At 39.9% G+C, this 18,671-nt stretch overlaps 2 protein-coding genes across 1 annotated transcript; one reads left to right on the top strand and one right to left on the bottom strand.

Annotated features, from left to right (window-relative positions):
• LOC131689268 (voltage-gated potassium channel subunit beta-2) overlaps positions 1–18,671 on the bottom strand; it is a 1,724,569-nt gene that overhangs the window by 1,453,069 nt on the left and 252,829 nt on the right.
• LOC131687595 (uncharacterized) lies at positions 17,755–18,669 on the top strand. Its single transcript, XM_058971682.1, has one exon. It carries the CDS (start codon positions 17,755–17,757, stop codon positions 18,667–18,669), a length of 915 nt encoding a protein of 304 aa, XP_058827665.1.

The raw sequence follows: 18,671 nt of genomic DNA, 5'->3' as shown, positions 1-18,671 counted from the left end.
ATCGTTGAATTGGAAAAGAGGCGGAAAGATGTCCGTTTACGAGTAAGCGAGACTGATATCTTGGAAAATCGGGAGAGTAGATGGACCAACCTTCGATTCAATCCGAGCGCGCACATGTTACGGAATAGGAATCTTCGATCGACTCGATCGAACGCGTGGTCCAGATCGGGCCGGATTTTGATTGCATTTGTTGGGTGATCGCTCTAAGAGATGGGCTCGAGTTATGCCCTGTCGCATAGCACTGTTGTAGTACACAATTAAAATCGCCTGCCAAAATAACATTTTCGGTCTGGTGGCAGAGATAATAAACAAGTGTGCTGTTGTAAAACCTTTCTCTCTCAGCTCTCGCGGTGCCGCACGGGGCATATACATTGCACAAAGTTGTGTTGAAAACTCGTAGAGCGATGAGACGGCCATCTAGACTTTTTCCATATGAGAGAATTCACTGTATCGATTTTGTTGGCTATTTTCGGCAAATTTGAGACTAAGAGAAACGAAAGCAATGAAATTGAAAGACGGATAGGTATTCTAGAGCGAATCAGTTATAAACTTAGAACGGAAAACTAGAACTAGGCAGGCTCATATGGGCATGATCGAAAGGAAATGTGAAGAATTTTTTGCCTTCTGCATAGTAGGAGTTGGGCGTTCCACCCAAGTCTACCGCATGGTCTATGGTAGAACATAACTCATCATCATGTTTTACCGCCGACGCCGGCGTCGGCGGTAAAACATGATGATGAGTTATGTTCTACCATAGACCATGCGGTAGACTTGGGTGGAACGCCCAACTCCTACTATGCAGAAGGCAAAAAATTCTTCACATTTCCTTTCGATCATGCCCATATGAGCCTGCCTAGTTCTAGTTTTCCGTTCTAAGTTTATAACTGATTCGCTCTAGAATACCTATCCGTCTTTCAATTTCATTGCTTTCGTTTCTCTTAGTCTCAAATTTGCCGAAAATAGCCAACAAAATCGATACAGTAGAACCTTGCGGCAATTAAAACATAGTAACATATGAGAGAATTGTATGTATTCTTTCAGTGCAATCGCCGTTTCCCTTGTCGTATGGGCTACGTTGCAGATTGCATTATAACTGGGAAGGGAAAGTTGTGCGTTCTCGACTTCTTGCATAAAAACGATGTATAGGTCCATCGTGCGAACGATGGTTCGAAGAGCGTTGAGGTTTGTTGTGTTCGTGATGTTGTTTATATTGATAGTTGCAAAACTGTAATTGGTGTGCTTCATTATAAGCCGCAATCTTCCTCCTGCGAAACGTTTCCCCGTCTTGCTGTTTTTTATCCGGCTGTTGGCGTTGCGATCGTCGGCTACTCGTGGAAGTTGATGATTGGTCGGTGTTGTCACCGTCGTTCTTCCTATCGTAAGGTGCCGGTCTGCGGATTGCTTCTACTGCGCGATCCGCGCTTGGTGGGAAATTTGAAAACGTCATCGGTCGGCAGCCGAACTGTAAGAAGTTCTTGTACCATTGAAGAAACCCGATGATATCTTCGTTTGTTACGTCTTCGGAGAGATCGTACAGTTTTACTTCCGCAGCCCCGCCCTCCAACGTTATCCGATGTTTGTAAATCGTCCGGCAATCTTTGTCTCGTGTATATTATCGTGTTTTTCGACAGTTGCCTGTGCCACGGCGAGTTCGTTGACTTTAACAAACACACAATCGAGGCTTCAGATTGGTTGAATTTGCACAACTTGGTTCTTTTGCAACTCCAAAATGGTACTGACGAAGTGATGAAGTTTTCATAAGATAGCTTCCGTGGTCTCCTTTTTACACTTCTCGCGATAAATTCACTCGAAAAAACAGGCCGGCGATGCCCCTAAACTCGTGACTGGGTGACAAGATCGAAAATTATAGCTCGTGCACAACTCCCGATGTTCAGCGATACTAAACGCGTTTACTCGACTCGGAGGTTGAGCGCTGTTTTAATCAGAACTATTTGCTGGACCTGCAAGTTTTGACTAAAATGAAACGTTATTTCTTGAAAACAATTCGCTAATTCGCCTCATTCACATTGTGAACCGAAACAGGACGTAATGGTGCTTAGCAAAACCACAAATACTAGCGGTCAATTACCGCTCCATATACAAGTTTTTCGGCGCAATGGAGTATAAGGCATTGCGTTTCAACTAGTTTTTTTTCGAGACGATGAAATTTAGGACGCCAAGATTGCGATAATTGGATTGGTGAAGTGAGTATAGATGCGCAGGATATAACATTTATTTTTATGTATGCTGAAAATTTGAGGTAATTCTGCTAAAGAAGTATTATATAGAAGTTTAAGAAACAGTACACTGATACATATTTCTGTGAAAGGTTATAGATAATATAGATATTCGAAGAATACATGCATAGGGTCAACATACCCATTAGAGATGGGCGAAAAAATCACGAATCGATCTAAAGAATCGATTGTTCAAAAAGAGTGAATGAATCACGATTCTTTTTTAAAGAGCTGCGATTCACTGAAGGAGTGGCAATTTATTATAAACTCAACGAGAACCAAAAAGAACCGAATGAGTTTGCCATGATAAACAAACACGATAAACACATGAGCTCTGTTTTTTACACGGAATAAAATATCAACTCATTACTAATTTAAATTTAATTAAAAATTAACCCCATTCAGAATAATGAATTTTAGCTTTTAGGTTCGAATTACGTAATGCTGTTTGATTTTACACATGATATCTTTTTTCTCTGCGTATTTTTTCAGTACATCAAGCTGGCTCATCAGTTCTGGTTTTCATTCCCACCACCGGGAGCTTCTGGTGGAAATTCATCAAGTAAGTTGGTTTTAAGCACGTAATGTGTCCGTTTAACCACTCTCTCACATCCATTACATACAATTCAAATAATCCTTAATTATAGCAATACCAAAAAGCTACTTCCAAATCGGGAAAACCTCAATTTTTCATAAAATAAATAAATTTTCATAAAATGGGAAATTGGAGATGCGCAATTTCAATATGAATAAACCAGGTATTTGCTACGCCGCCATGATTTCGAAGCCAAGATCATAAACAACGCGTTAAGGTTGATCTACAATGAACAACTTTGTAATAGTCGATTTTGTTTAAATTGTTGATGCATCATGGTGTATAGTTTTTGCTATTCACCGACATGTTGAGAAAAAACACTTTTCACCAAACATCTAAAGATTGAATCAGGCCGTACCACACACTTAATTTTTTCTGCCGAATCTCAGCATTTTTTGCCTCTTTTGCCGAGAACTTAACAGCTGAGATTCAGCAAACAATTTTTTATTCTGAGATCTCAGTAAGAGTGACGTTTGAGTGCTGAGACTGAGAAATTATTTCACCGAAAATCATCACTAATCTCACTTTACTGAGATATCAGTTTCTAAATTTGCTGTCTATACAGCTGTTGGGAAATTACCGAGACAATTTGAGTGTGCATGTCTGACTAGTGAAGATCGAGCTTCGAGCAAAACGAGCAGAAAAATTTGTACTGTCAGTGGGGCCCATAATTTGTGTGCCCGCTGCGATGTTGATTTACGTTAGTTCTAGGGTTGCCACCTCCGGTGAGGCTTTCACCCGGAGATTTTTTACTGACCTAGGATAGGTTTTTATAGACGCACGAGTATACTGCTGAGTTTAAATGAGACAAGTATAAACTCTTTCATTCCTTTTACAACTCCTCGAGGTATCAATTACTAAAATTGACTCATATTCACAGTTTAGTGCTTTTTTGGCAAAGCATAATGTACACCATGGTTCTGAGCTTTTCTCATAAAGTTGTAGATTTTTCGCGTTTTTAAACCGTTTTGATGATGTATATAGGTGTGAAATTTCAACTCCCCGGCTAACGATAAAAATCCGAAAGCACCGACCACTCTCGCTGTGGAGGATAAACCGGAAAAGGGTTGCCACAGCTAACAGGAGAAGTAGAGTGAAGCAGGCAGGAAAGCGGCAACATCTGGGAGGCACACTGCGATGTCTTCCGAAATTGTTGCTGGCCGCAACTCCGGTTATTCATCATCTCAGTAGCTAGGGAGGTTGCAACAAAAGAATCCTAGAAGAACTCGTTTCAGTTCAGTTAAAATTATTCATCTTGTCACTAGACCCGGAGAAATTGGTGTAAATCCCGGAGGCCCGGAGATCGTCTCCAAAAACCGGAGTCTCCCGGTCAAACCCGGAGGGGTGGAAACCCTAGTCAATTGTAACGGACTTACTTTCTAGCATCACAAATTATTCCCACAAAACCTATCCCTACATGCACCAATGTGAATCCTTCTAAGGTCACAGGTCATAAAAACCAAATTTAACATATCCTTTAGTCAGGCCACTTGAAACGAGGCCACACTCATATTTTCCCACAGATCGTAAATTACTTGAACGATCGTTTTCAAATCCAACTTGCATAACCAGATGGGCGCATTCCAGTTAAACCATTCTAGGTCGCACCACTTGTTATAGCAACATTCTCACTAGGTCATTATTTTGCTGAGGCGACAAATAAACAGCCTTGCGTAACCAAACAAAAGCACCGATAGCAACCAATGCACCCATACTTATTCATTGATTTGTTTTCCCTTTTTTACGCTACCCGTACATAATTATGTACTTTGAAATTGTAACTGACTCCTCCCATTTCGATGTACATAGAATAGTTTAAGTCAGGTTAGCTAGGTTAGCTCGTAAGATTTTAAAATGGAATAAATCACATCATGTTAAACAGCCAACTAGGGTACAGGCTAAAAGTTTAAAATATCACGTATCCAAAATGGCGACCGTGAAAAGTAAAGGGAAGGCAGCACAAGTGATAGTGAATTTTCGTCGCTCTCGATTTATTGGATTACTAACTTGCAAAAAGTTCTTTAATTCATCGGCACATTTCTTAGACAATAGCCCGTACTAAACGGACAGCTCGTAAATCTACTGGAGGTAAGGCTCCGCGTAAGCAGCTTGACACCAAAGCTACCTATAAAAGTGCTCCATCCACTGGTGGTGTCAAAAAACACCCCACTGAAGAACTCGAAATATGAAGTGAAAATGGACATCTAACACCCACTAGTAATCGTTAGAACGAACTCAAATTAGTGACAAGAAATCCAGAAGAATTCACACAAATAACAGTTAACTATCCAACCGAATAACACCATGAGGAAGTGAAGCAGCTGTACGGCAACAGTTTGGTACCGATGCCACCACACCCGCCACAGGCCCACGAGTTGTTGCAAATTAAGCAGTTGTACGGCAACAGTTTGGTACCGATGCCGCCACACTAGCCACAGGCCCACGAGTTGTTACAAATTAATTCGACACGTAGCAGTATCTCAACCTACTCGGACGGTTTGGGTGCATGACTGACGGAGAGTGACGGTGATACTAGCAACAGCAGCAGAGTCGGAGGTAAGAGTTCGATGAATGCGCATGCAGTAAAAAGTGAAGAGTTTGTACAATAGTGAAAAGAATCGACACAAATAGTGTCTTGTACTGTTCCAATTGTCTTTAAATTAAAATAGAACAAAAACTAACCTGTCAAAGCCAACCAAGTGCAGCTATACAAAGGTTGTTATTTGATTACTATATAGTATCGATTGTCCAGATTTATGCCTCAGTATCATACAGTATGATCTACTTAACCTTCAAACTACCAAGCCCTCTTCGATACACCAAAATCGACGTTCTTTTTGCCATAACTTTTTTTCTGTTTAATCGATTTTGATGCAGTTTTTTGAAAAAGAACCGGAAATTATTCCAATTTTCGAAAATGCGTTAAAAATCGTATTCGGAGCTACGACCCCGGAGTAAATCCAGATTGCAGTGGGGTACCAACTTTTGGCCATTTTTAGTTTTTCATACATATTTTCAAAACAACGCTAGAATTCAACATTTTTCGACAAGAATTTGTCAGAATTGACCTTCTTGTATAATAATTGCACTTCATATATTAGTAATACGAATTGGCCAGTTCCTGGGAGCGGTTCCCAAAAGTGGCCATTCATGAGCTTACATTGCATATGCTTTATTATAACAGAAACACTAATTTATTTCAACAAATCTTATCAGATCGTCTACTTAGTATAGCAAGCAATTAATTCAATAAAGGTTTAATATAGATTTGCCACTTTCTGACCAGTTCCGGGAATTCCGGAACACGGTTCCCAGGACGAAATTTATTTTTTATGATAATTGTGGAATGCGACACATCAAAAAACATCAACTCGATGATCTATGAAGAATGCAATCACATTCGAAGGCATCTGGACACATGTAGACACTTGATGACCAGTTCCGAGAATTCCGGAACACGGTTCCCGTGTCAATTTTTTTTTATGATAATCATGGTATGCGGCACATCAAAAAACATCAACTTGATGATCTATGAAGAATGCAATCATATACGAAGGTATCCGGACACATGTAGACACTTGATGACCAGTTCCGGTAATTCCGGAACACGGTTCCCAGGACGAAATTTATTTTTTATGATAATTGTGGAATGCGACACATCAAAAAACATCAACTCGATGATCTATGAAGAATGCAATCACATTCGAAGGCATCTGGACACATGTAGACACTTGATGACCAGTTCGGAGAATTCCGGAACACGGTTCCCGTGTCAAATTTTTTTATAATAATCATGGCATGCGGCACATCAAAAAACATCAACTCGATGATCTATGAAGAATGTAACCATATACGAAGGCATCCGGACACATACGGACACTTGATGGCCGGTTCTTGGATATCCGGTACACGGTTCCCAGGTCAAAATTTATTTTTATGATTGTGGCATGCGGCACATCAAAAAACATCAACTCGATGAACTGTTAGGAATGCAATCATATACGAAGGCATCCGCACACTTGTAGACCATTGATGACCAGTTACGGGAATTCCGGAACACGGTTCCCGGGTCAAATTTTATTTTTATGATAATCATGGCATGCGGCACATCAAAAAACATCAACTCGATAATCTATGAAGGGTGCAATCATATACGAAGGCATCCGGATACATACGGACACTTGATGGAGAGTTTCGGGAACTCCGGAACACGGTTCCCAGGACGAATTTTATTTTTATGATAATCGTGGCATAAGGCACATAAAAAATATAAACTCTATGATCTATGAAGAATGCAATCATATACGAAGGCATCTGGATACATATGGGCACTTGATGAAGAGTTCCGGGAATTCTGGAACCCCTTCCCAGGACGAATTTTATTTTTATGATAATCATGGAATGAGGCACATCAAAAAACATCAACTCGAAGATCTATGAAAAATGCAATCATATACGAAGGTATCCGGACACATACGGACACTTGATGACCAGTTCCGGGAATTCCGGAACATGGTTCCCAGGTCAAATTTTATTTTTATGATAATCATAGCATGCGGCACATCAAAAATTATCAACTCGATGAGCTATGAAGAATGCAATCATATACGAAGGCATCCGTACACATGTGGACCATTAATGACCAGTTCCGGGAATTTCTGAATACGGTTCCCAGGACAAATTTTATTTTTATGATAATCATGGCATGCGGCACATCAAAAAACATCAACTCGATGATCTATGAAGAATGTAACCATATACGAAGGCATCCAGACACATACGGACACTTGATGGCCGGTTCTGGGATATCCGGTACACGGTTCCCAGGTCAAAATTTATTTTTATAATTGTGGCATGCGGCACATCAAAAAACATCAACTCGATGAACTGTAAAGAATGCAATCATATACGAAGGCATCCGCACACTTGTGGACCATTGATGACCAGTTACGGGAATTCCGGAACACGGTTCCCGGGTCAAATTTTATTTTTATGATAATCATGGCATGCGGTACATCAAAAAACATCAACTCGATAATCTATGAAGAGTGCAATCATATACGAAGGCATCCGGATACATACGGACACTTGATGGAGAGTTTCGGGAACTCCGAAACACGGTTCCCAGGACGGAACCCCTTCCCAGGACGAATTTTATTTTTATGATAATCATGGAATGAGGCACATCAAAAAACATCAACTCGAAGATCTATGAAAAATGCAATCATATACGAAGGTATCCGGACACATACGGACACTTGATGACCAGTTTCGGGAATTCCGGAACATGGTTCCCAGGTCAAATTTTATTTTTATGATAGTCATAGCATGCGGCACATCAAAGAACATCAACTCGATAAGCCATGAAGAATGCAATCATATACGAAGACATCCGTACACATGTGGGCCATTGATGACCAGTTCCGGGAATTCCGGAATACGGTTCCTAGGACAAATTTTATTTTTATGATAATCGTGGCATGCGGCACATAAAAAAACATCAACTCGATGATCTATGAAGAATGCAATCATGTATGAAGACATCCGTACACATGTAGACACTTGATGACCAGTTTCGGAAATTCCGGAACATGGTTCCCAGGTCAAATTTTATTTTTATGATGATCGTGGCATGTGGCACATCAAAAAACATCAACTCGATGATCTATGAAGAATGCAATCATGTATGAAGACATCCGTACACATACGGACCCATGATGCCCGGTTCCGAGAATTCCGGAATACGGTTCCGAGGACGAATTTCGTTTTTTATCATAATCATGGCATGAGGCACATCAAAAAACGTCAAGTCGAAGATCTATGAAGAACACATCAAAAAACATCAATTCGATGTCTATGAAGAATACGAAGGCATCGATACAAGCGGACACTTGATGACCGGTTTCAGGAATTCCGGAACACGGTTCCCGGGTCGAATTTTGTTTTCCATGATGAGCATGATAATATATGAAGGCATCTGGACACATGATTCTCAGTTCCGGGAATTCCGGAACACAGTTCACAGTACGAAATTTTTTATTCGATTTTTTTTGTTTTCGAGTTGAGCTATGCGGTTCATCAAAAAAAAACACCTACTCGATGATCTACGAAGAAAGCAGTCATCCAGACACATACGGACATTTGATGGCCGGTTCCGTGAATTCCGGAACACGCTTCATTTTCCTTTCGTTAAGGAACGATTGCTAATGGTCTGTGAAACCGTAGTACACAAAACAAATACTCTGGAGCAGAAAAGCATTTGTTTTGTTGCTCATAAGCTGTGCGGATTATAGCAGACGCATGTGAGTGTGTCATCGCTCCAAATTTGGGCTCCTATCACAACATGTCCCGTATAAACTTAATGTCACTCCTGAATACCATGTCTACAAACATGTCTAGTATGAATAAGAAAATCGGAGACAAATAACTGTATTGTGGCGACTTGTGGTTACTTATACTGTGATATTTTACTTATGAGTTTCTCATTTGACTTCCCACAAATTTCAGCATTGATCATGATCGCTGAGAAATATTTTCCTAAAAAGGCAAATCAAATTGGCACTAAAAATAGGGTAAAGATGAGGTTGAGAAGCTGAACGATATTTTTTTTAACCACACCAACGGGGAAAAAATATCGTTCATCACGCATATGAAGTTTACTATTCCATTGTATGGTATTGGTGATGTTATAGTTATAGGAGTAGAGGGTAAAGCCGGCGCAAAAAAAACAAAATGTCAATAATGTGGGTTGAGAGAGGGGTGTGGTGGTAAAAAAAGACTATCCAATTCTATTTTATCTCTTTGTGGTTCGTTGATATTTGCACTCAATCACTGTGTGCGAATTACTGCATGTACATGAGGATGGTTTTTGGACAAGAAAGCGTTAGCTCAAAACCAAAAATGCGACCGCGCTATTTTGGGTAAAACTTAAAAAAATAAGTTACGTAACGGAGTGTAGTATCAAGGCTTTGCTTTAAATACATTACAGATCTTACAGAAAAATATATCGGCCAAGGAACCGTATTCTGGAATCCACGGAACCACAACATCAATAGACCGCATGTGTCCGGATGTCTTCATATATGACTGCTTTCCTCGTAAATCATCCAATTGATTTGTTTGGTTATGTTACTCTCCATCAAGTGTCCGTATGTATCCGGTTGCCTTCGTATATGATTGCATTCACCATAGAACAGCGAGTTGATGTTTTTTTGATATGCCGCATGCCACGATTATCATAAAAATCAAATTTGTCCTGGGAACCGTGTTCCGGAATACCCGAAACTCTCCATCAAGTGTCCGTATGTATCCGCATGCCTTCGTATATGATTGCACTCTTCATAGATCATCGAGTTGATGTTTTTTGATGTGCCGCATGCCATGATCATCATAAAAATAAAATTTGACCTGGGAACCGTGTTCCGGAATTCCCGGAACTGGTCATCAATGGTCCACAAGTGTACGGATGCCTGCGTATATGATTGCATTCTTCACAGATCATCGAGTTGATGTTTTTTGATGTGCCGCATGCTATGATTATATTAAAAATAAAATTTGACCTGGGAACCATGTTCCGGAATTACCGGAACTGGTCATCAAGTGTCTACATGGTTCCGGATACCTTCGTATATGATTGCATTCTTCGTAGATCATCGAGTTGATCTTTTTTGATGTGCCGCATGCCATGATTATTATAAAAAAATTTGACACGGGAACCGTGTTCCGGAATTCTCGGAACTGGTCATCAAGTGTCTACATGTGTCCAGTTGCCTTCGAATGTGATTGAATTCTTCATAGATCATCGAGTTGATGTTTTTTGATGTGTCGCATTCCACAATTATCATAAAAAATAAATTTCGTCCTGGGAACCGTGTTCCGGAATTCCCGGAACTGGTCAGAAAGTGGCAAATCTATATTAAACCTTTATTGAATTAATTGCTTGCTATACTAAGTAGACGATCTGATAAGATTTGTTGAAATAAATTAGTGTTTCTGTTATAATAAAGCATATGCAATGTAAGCTCATGAATGGCCACTTTTGGGAACCGCTCCCAGGAACTGGCCAATTCGTATTACTAATATATGAAGTGCAATTATTATGCAAGAAGGGCAATTCTGACAAATTCTTGTCGAAAAATGTTGAATTCTAGCGTTGTTTTGAAAATATGTATGAAAAACTGAAAATGGCCAAAAGTTGGTACCCCACTGCAATCTGGATTTACTCCGGGGTCGTAGCTCCGAATACGATTTTTAACGCATTTTCGAAAACTGGAATAATTTCCGGTTCTTTTGCAAAAAACTGCATCAAAATCGATTAAACAGAAAAAAAGTTATGGCAAAAAGAACGTCGATTTTGGTGTATCGAAGAGGGCTTGGTAGTTTGAAGGTTAACCAAAACCTAATTTATGCACTACACAATCAAACAGTAAACAGGTTTTAGCTAAAATCTAGGCTAAAATTGTCTATAAAAATAAAATTGTCAACTGAAATATCCGCCCAACAACCCTAAAAGCATATATCACAGGTGGATTTTTTATTATTATATACTGTATATTAAATTCTAATTATTAGATACTAAATTACTATATATTAAATTTCGAAAAAATGGGGTCTAGAACAAGTAAATCCCCGACAGTAAGCGGAGATCCGCAAATAAATATTATCAATAGCTTGGAACAGCACGCAAATTGGCAAGATAACCAAGATACAAAATACTGGTTATTACTGACCATTTGCTCCATACAATTAATATTAACCATTTACCAGAGGGGCGCTTTGATTGCGATTTCAGCAAAACTAAATGCAGAAGTTATCAAAACTATAAAATCAAAAGAATTCGAGCATGTGTGGGTGAAAGTACATGTTAAAGACGAAACTCACGTTTTCGCTTCGGTGTATTTTCCTCCAAATTTTGCTCGAAAAACGACTTACGAAAAGTTTTATCATGCTGCTGAATGCATTATTAATAGTCTTTCCCCGCACGTAAAAGTTCACATATATGGCGATTTCAATCAACGCGGTATTGATTTCATACCAGATGCTGATAATGAGAGCATCCTACTTCCTGTTGTAGGGGAAAATGAAACTTTGCAGTTCATTTGCGATAAATCTGCCAGTTTAGGACTTAATCAAATAAATCACATAAGAAATCAGCGACATTGCTATTTAGATTTATTAATGACGAATATAGACGAAGACTTCTGTGTAACGGAATCACTTACTCCCTTATGGAAGAATGAAGCTTATCATACAGCCATTGAGTTTTCTATATTCTTGCATGTTAACGACAGACCTGGTGATAGTGAATTTGAGGAGGTATTTGATTACGAGTCCGCTAACTATGAAAGCTTGAGGCAAAAAATTAATGCAATAAACTGGCAAATGATTTTAAGAAATGAAGAAAATGTTGAAGCTGCCGTAGACATCTTCTACAAAATATTATTTCAAGTCATTCACGAAGATATACCATTGAAAAGAAGAAGGCGTCACTATAACTCAAAACATCCCATCTGGTTTAATAGAGAAATCAAAAATTTAAAAAATCGTAAGCAGAAAGCACACAAAATCTACAAAAAATACAACAGCGAAGATAACTTAACAAACTATTTAAATCTATGCGATCAATTGAACCTTGCCATTGATATCGCGTTTGAAGAGTACAATGCAAGAACAGAACGCAATATAAAAACTTGCCCAAAAAACTTCTTTAATTACGTAAAAACTAAAATAAAATCGGATTATTTCCCAACAGAAATGCATCTTGATGGAAAGGTAGGCGATAACTCAGAGGAAATCTGCAATCTTTTTGCAACATTCTTCCAGGAAGTTTACACTACATTTTCAGAGAAGGATCGAGAGCGTGAATACTTTTCATTCCTCCCAGAACTTTCAAGAGATATTAACATTAAACAGATAAAAGTACATACAATCATGGATGCCTTAAAAAACTTGGATAGCTCTAAAAGCCCTGGACCTGATGGCGTTCCACCGGTGTTTTTAAAAACTTTGTCAATAGAACTAACCGCTCCTTTATTTTGGCTTTTTAACATGTCTCTAGAATCAGGTTGTTTTCCTAAAACATGGAAAAGCTCTTTCCTAGTTCCAATTTTTAAAAATGGTAAAAAATCCGATGTGCGTAACTATCGTGGAATAGCTATCATCTCGTGCATTCCCAAGATTTTCGAGGCGATTGTTAATGAAAATTTATTCCACCAAATCAAGAACAGAATTACCCATGTGCAACATGGTTTTTTCAAAGGGCGTTCTACAAGTACAAATCTACTCGAATTCATTAACTACACATTAACAGCAATGGATAACGGAAACTACGTTGAAGCTCTTTATACAGATTTTAGCAAAGCATTTGATCGCATCGACATACCCATGCTACTTTTTAAATTAGAAAAAATGGGGTTTGAGCCAGGACTTCTTACATGGGTACAATCATATCTTACAAATCGTGAACAAGCTGTTAGATTTAAAGGGATAAAATCAATCCCAATTCAAGTTACATCAGGAGTCCCTCAAGGGTCTCATTTGGGCCCGCTATTCTTTATTTTATTTGTTAACGACATTTCCTTCATTCTAAAAAATGTAAAAGTTCTTATATATGCTGATGATATGAAACTATTTCTAGAAATAAGAAATGGTGAAGACTTTCAGACATTTCAAAACGAAGTAAATATATTTTATACATGGTGTAATAAAAGCCTGCTGAAACTGAATGTAAAAAAATGTAATTCCATAACATTGAGTAGAAAGAATAATATACAGAACAATAGAATCTTATTGGGAAATCAACAAGTAGAAAAGTGTGACAGAATAAGAGACCTAGGAGTTATTATAGATTCCAAAATAACATTCATAGATCATTATAACACAATAATTAACAAAGCAAACAGCACACTAGGTTTTATTAAACGCTTCAGCTATAATTTCCAAGATCCCTACACAATAAAAACATTATATGTAGCCTATGTGCGTTCAACACTAGAATATTGTAGTATAGTTTGGTCGCCTTTTTCAGCAACGCATGCAAACCGGATAGAATCAGTACAAAAGCAGTTTTTGATGTTCGCTCTTCGTAAACTAGGTTGGACTGGACTACATTTGCCATCTTATGAAGCACGGTGCATGCTAATTGACATACAAACCTTGAAAGATCGTCGTGAATTTTCTATGGTATCATTTGTAAACGACATTGTATCACATCGTATTGATTCAATCGAACTTTTATCGAAACTAAATTTTTATGCTCCTTCTCGACAACTACGTAACCGCAGCATCTTTTGTACAATTCGCCATCGCACTAATTATGCCAAGTTTGGCCCGTTAAACCAAATGATGAATATTTACAACAAACATTGCGAAAGCATTGACTTCACTATGTCGAAAACAAAACTTAAGCAGCAGTTTAAAGTAAACCAAAATTTTAACTAGTGTTAAGTTAGTTTAATAATTATTGTAAGAAACCGGTCTACATCTGATTGACGACTTGAAATAAATAAACAATAAACAAACGTACACAAGGTACGTCAAGCGCCAAGCGTTTAAGAAGGCAAGGAAATCGCTTGCAAGTCTAGATCAGGTCTAGAGTGCACATACATTAGACATAAAACAATAAATTTAACAATACAAAAAAACATAAAGCACTAGAAACATTAATAAAGATCGACAATAATTAAAAAAAATCTATCACCAAGAAATTTTCCTATTCCAATTTAATTGAAAAAAAAAAATTACAAAGCCAATTACAGGGCAATACAAGAATATCTACTAATAAATGAGGATACATTAACCTCAGAGAAATTATTTTATTTTGAAAAATCATCGAGAACGTTAAATTTTGATATTACAACTGCAATAAACAAGAGATTGCACAAATTTAAAATAAAATTTAGATTAAAAGGGATAATTTTAGCTATCATTTTCACGAATCGGCTAAATAAATTAAAAATTATGGCAAATTTCGACATTAAAACGGCAGCGAAGCTAGCCTCTTTAATTCCACTATACGATGGTAATAAAGAAGGAGCTAAAGGTTTCATAGATGCTGTAAATTTTATAAATACGATCGTGACCGAAGCTCAGAAACCCACGGCGGTACAGCTAGTACTCACCAAGCTCACAGGCAAAGCGAGAGACCTTTTTACAGCGGTCCCAGCCAGCCTAGTTGAGATCGCCCTGCAAATTCAATTGAACTGCACAGACAAAAGCAGTTCGGATTCCGCAGAAAACAATTTAAAAACCTATTTTAATCCACCTAGCGGTGCAATTGTGCCTTTCTCAATCATGAATCACGAGATTGTGTGCGTTGTTTATATTCATTAAAAGCTTTTAAATGCATATATTACATTTTATTATTATACATCACATGACAACTATATACAGGAAAATAAATCATTATTCGAGTTCTAAAATTTTGAAAAAGAAAAAACAGCCACGGTAATATTGAACTGAAAAAAGGTGCAAAATCGGCAAAGTCCCAAAAAGTCGATTTTTATAAAAAAAAATTTTTTCGAGGTAACATAAAATCTCGACGTTTCATGCATTTTAAAGATGTTTGGCATCAAAAATACGAATTAGATTTCTGAAATTTCATGGGGTTCCCCCTTTGAAAAAAAAATTAAGTTCCGGCTTATATGGGAGTTTCATATGTGACCGGACGATTTAGTCTATATTTCCGGACCCATATAAGCGATCCGTACGAAATTTTATAGACATCTATGGGGATATTATAGCTATCATTTGGGACTAAGTTTGTGAAAATCGGCCCAACCATTTCCGGGAAACTGATGTGAGTTTGTAAATTTTGAAAGATGGCCGCTTTTCCCGGGCACTTCCGGAACCGTCTATGGTGGTCAATGTAGTCAACGAAAGTTTGGTTGGCCGTCGGTGACCCATTTTTCTCTGAGAAAAATGAGTGACATTTTTGGTCACATACACACACACAAACTTCGAACTGAATCGAATGGTATATGTCACTCGGCCCTCCGGGCCTCCGTTAAAAAGTCGGTTTTCAGAGCAATTGCAATACCTTTCTATTGAGAAAGGCAAAAATATAAAGCATAACAGCGACCCGCGAACTTCTGCTAAAAGCGTCGACGAACTGAGCAATGAGCTCGCCAACGCATACATCCGAGAAGCCTTTCCGGGTGAAGTAGCCAAAAAGAAGGCACAAAAGGCGGGTATACAAGCACTGATAAGCGGCTCACGCCACCCCGAAACTAAGATGATGTTAAGAGTCGGCAAATTTGATACATTAAGCGACGCAATCGACTTAATGGTTGAAAACGAAACTTGTAATGAAAAAGAATCCGCCACCTTACTAAACATAAATAAAAATACGAACAGATGGGACAACCGAGTTAAACGAAACTCTTTCCAAAACCCCCCAAGTTACTATAACACACAGCAGTGCTACCGTTCCCAAAGAGGAAACGGGAGGAACGACGCAATTCAGCGAAATTTTAATACCAATCAGCGCTATAACGGTCCACAGCGATCGTATAATAACAATTATACTTATCCACATAGAAACGTGTATAATAACTGTTCGAGCACGAACTTAGGAAGATGAAACCATCGTCGCGATCACAGCTGATCCCGGCTGGATATATGTAATTATAATTGTATATAGTCAGTTGAAAATAGATCTGGTGAAGGAAGGTTGTTCGTTTTCGTTCTCGGTGTGATTTAAAAGAAAGCCGTCGGTAATTTTGCCTAAGTCAGCAGGCAGTAAATTTTACAAGTCCCCAGCGGGTTGGTGGACTTAGTGTTTCGGTTCGTTTTGTGATACGGTGAGCCATAGTGAGATTTTGGCTAAGTCCCCAAGCGAAGGGCGGACTTTAGTTTGCAGTGCGCGATGCAAACATTTTATTAAGTTCCCCCAGTGTTCGGTGGAATTGCGATCCCGTGCCTTTTTCTGTGCGCACTTTCGGTGCTAGTTTATTAACTAGAAGTAAGTCCTTCGGTGACCGGCAAAAGTTCGTGCTCGAACATTTTTGGTCCTTCGAGCCGGATAGAAGGCAATACAAACCGCAAGTGCGTTGTGCGGTAGTGAGTGAACCGCGGGAAAGGTACCGCTTGGGCGAAGTGTAGCCATTGCGTGGCTGAAAAAGATCGCCATCGCGTTTGTGAACTGGCGGGTGCGCCGTAGTGAAGGTCGTTTTTTCGTGCAGACGCGATCGCGCGGTTAACATTAACGTTTTGCGCAAAGGTAAATGCGCTAGTGGAAAAGCCGAAATACGACGGCTAGTGCTATGGATTGTGTGGTGGAAAGATTTTAGCGCTACCGCGATTACTGTCGCGTGTGAAGCGCTTGGACTGTGGCCATTTTTCAAGCCATCGAGTGGGCCATTGCGACTGGTGGCTATTCAACGGATCGGGAGGTAGTTAAACCCCGCTAGCCGCGTCTGCAGAGCCATTTTGGACGCTGAGTGAGCGTCGCTTGGGAAGCTGTTGTTGTCAGTGAAGGTACTGGTGATAAATGTCCCTGCCTGGTCATTGAGCAACACTTCAGATTCCGGACTGGAATCCCCGGTGAGTCAATTCCAATCTTCCGCCACACGTGGCTTGCAGTAGCATTTTTTTAGTTTTAAGAAAGTGGGTGACCTTCAGTCATTGTGGCAATCGGTGGACGGTCCGCGAATCGAGTGGAAAATCGTTTCGCGCCCTCGATTTGCGATACCGCGTAGGAGTGGGTTAGTTCGCGACGGGAAGGAGCAATCGTTCGATTATAAAACTGCTCACTTCCGTTCGAATTTCGCGTTCGCGAAGGGCAATTCATCGTGTCGGGAAGGATTATTCGTGTCAAGTGTGTTTTGTCCTCGTTCGGTTCGGTTTCGCGTAGAAACGGTTAGTTCGCGTCGGGAAGGAGTCCGTTATCGATTTAACTGCCGTTTCCGCTCGTAGTGCGTCGTGATGCCACCCAAAGAGGAGAAAGTGTTGGGAGACCGGCTTGTCCAGCGCAATGGATTGCTGGCAATTCGTGATGCTTTGGAGAAGTTTATCATTCGGTACGATCCTGCACGTCATGCTTTTCAGTTGAGTGTTCGTATAGAGTCGCTGGATAGGGCTTATGCACAATTCATGGAGGCGCAGGATGCAATTGAGAGACTGGACAAGGAGGAGTTTCTGGCATCACACCTGGCGAAACGTGTCGATTTCGAGCAGCGATACTGCGCAGCGAAAGGCTTCCTACTCTCCAAGGTTCCTGTAGAAGCGAGCAACTCAGCTTTGAACACATCCATGATGGCAAATCAACACACTTTCTCGACAGGATTCCACCTCCGTCTTCCAAAGATCGACCTACCGAGATTTGATGGCGATTTCTCACGTTGGTTGTCATTTCGAGACACCTTTACGTCCATGGTTCATTCCAATGGGGACATACCAACGGTCGCCAAGCTTCAGTACCTTCTACAATCGCTTGAAGGGGACGCAAAGAAGCCGTTCGAATCAGTTGACGTCGAAGCTGACAACTATGCGTCAACATGGGACGCCCTACACAAGAGGTACGACAATCGCCGTTTTCTCAAACGTCAGCTGTTTAGGACACTCTACGAGCTGCCAGCGGTCAAGCGGGAATCTGCTAAGCGCATCAACAGTCTGGTCGACGATTTTCAGCGCCATGTACGGGCGTTGGCGAAATTGGATGAACCTGTGGAGCATTGGGATACGCCGCTGGTGAACATGCTGTCGTATAAGCTAGACCAATCCACATTGCGAGCATGGGAGGAGAAAACGAGCAGCCAGGACGATGTCAAGTACGAGGAACTGGTTGAGTTCCTGTACCAGCGGGTGCGCGTCCTCAATTCTGTCGGGCCAGAAACGTAGCA

The sequence above is a fragment of the Topomyia yanbarensis genome, chromosome 3 (assembly GCF_030247195.1).
Source record: "Topomyia yanbarensis strain Yona2022 chromosome 3, ASM3024719v1, whole genome shotgun sequence".
Classification (NCBI taxonomy): Eukaryota; Metazoa; Arthropoda; class Insecta; order Diptera; family Culicidae; genus Topomyia; species Topomyia yanbarensis.
The sequence above is the reverse complement of the archived record's forward strand: the minus strand, read 5'-3'. Positions and strand labels throughout refer to the sequence as shown.

Excerpts from the sequence above, each read along its gene's own strand:
- LOC131687595 (XM_058971682.1), top strand. The coding sequence starts at position 17,755 with ATGCCACCCAAAGAGGAGAAAGTGTTGGGAGACCGGCTTGTCCAGCGC.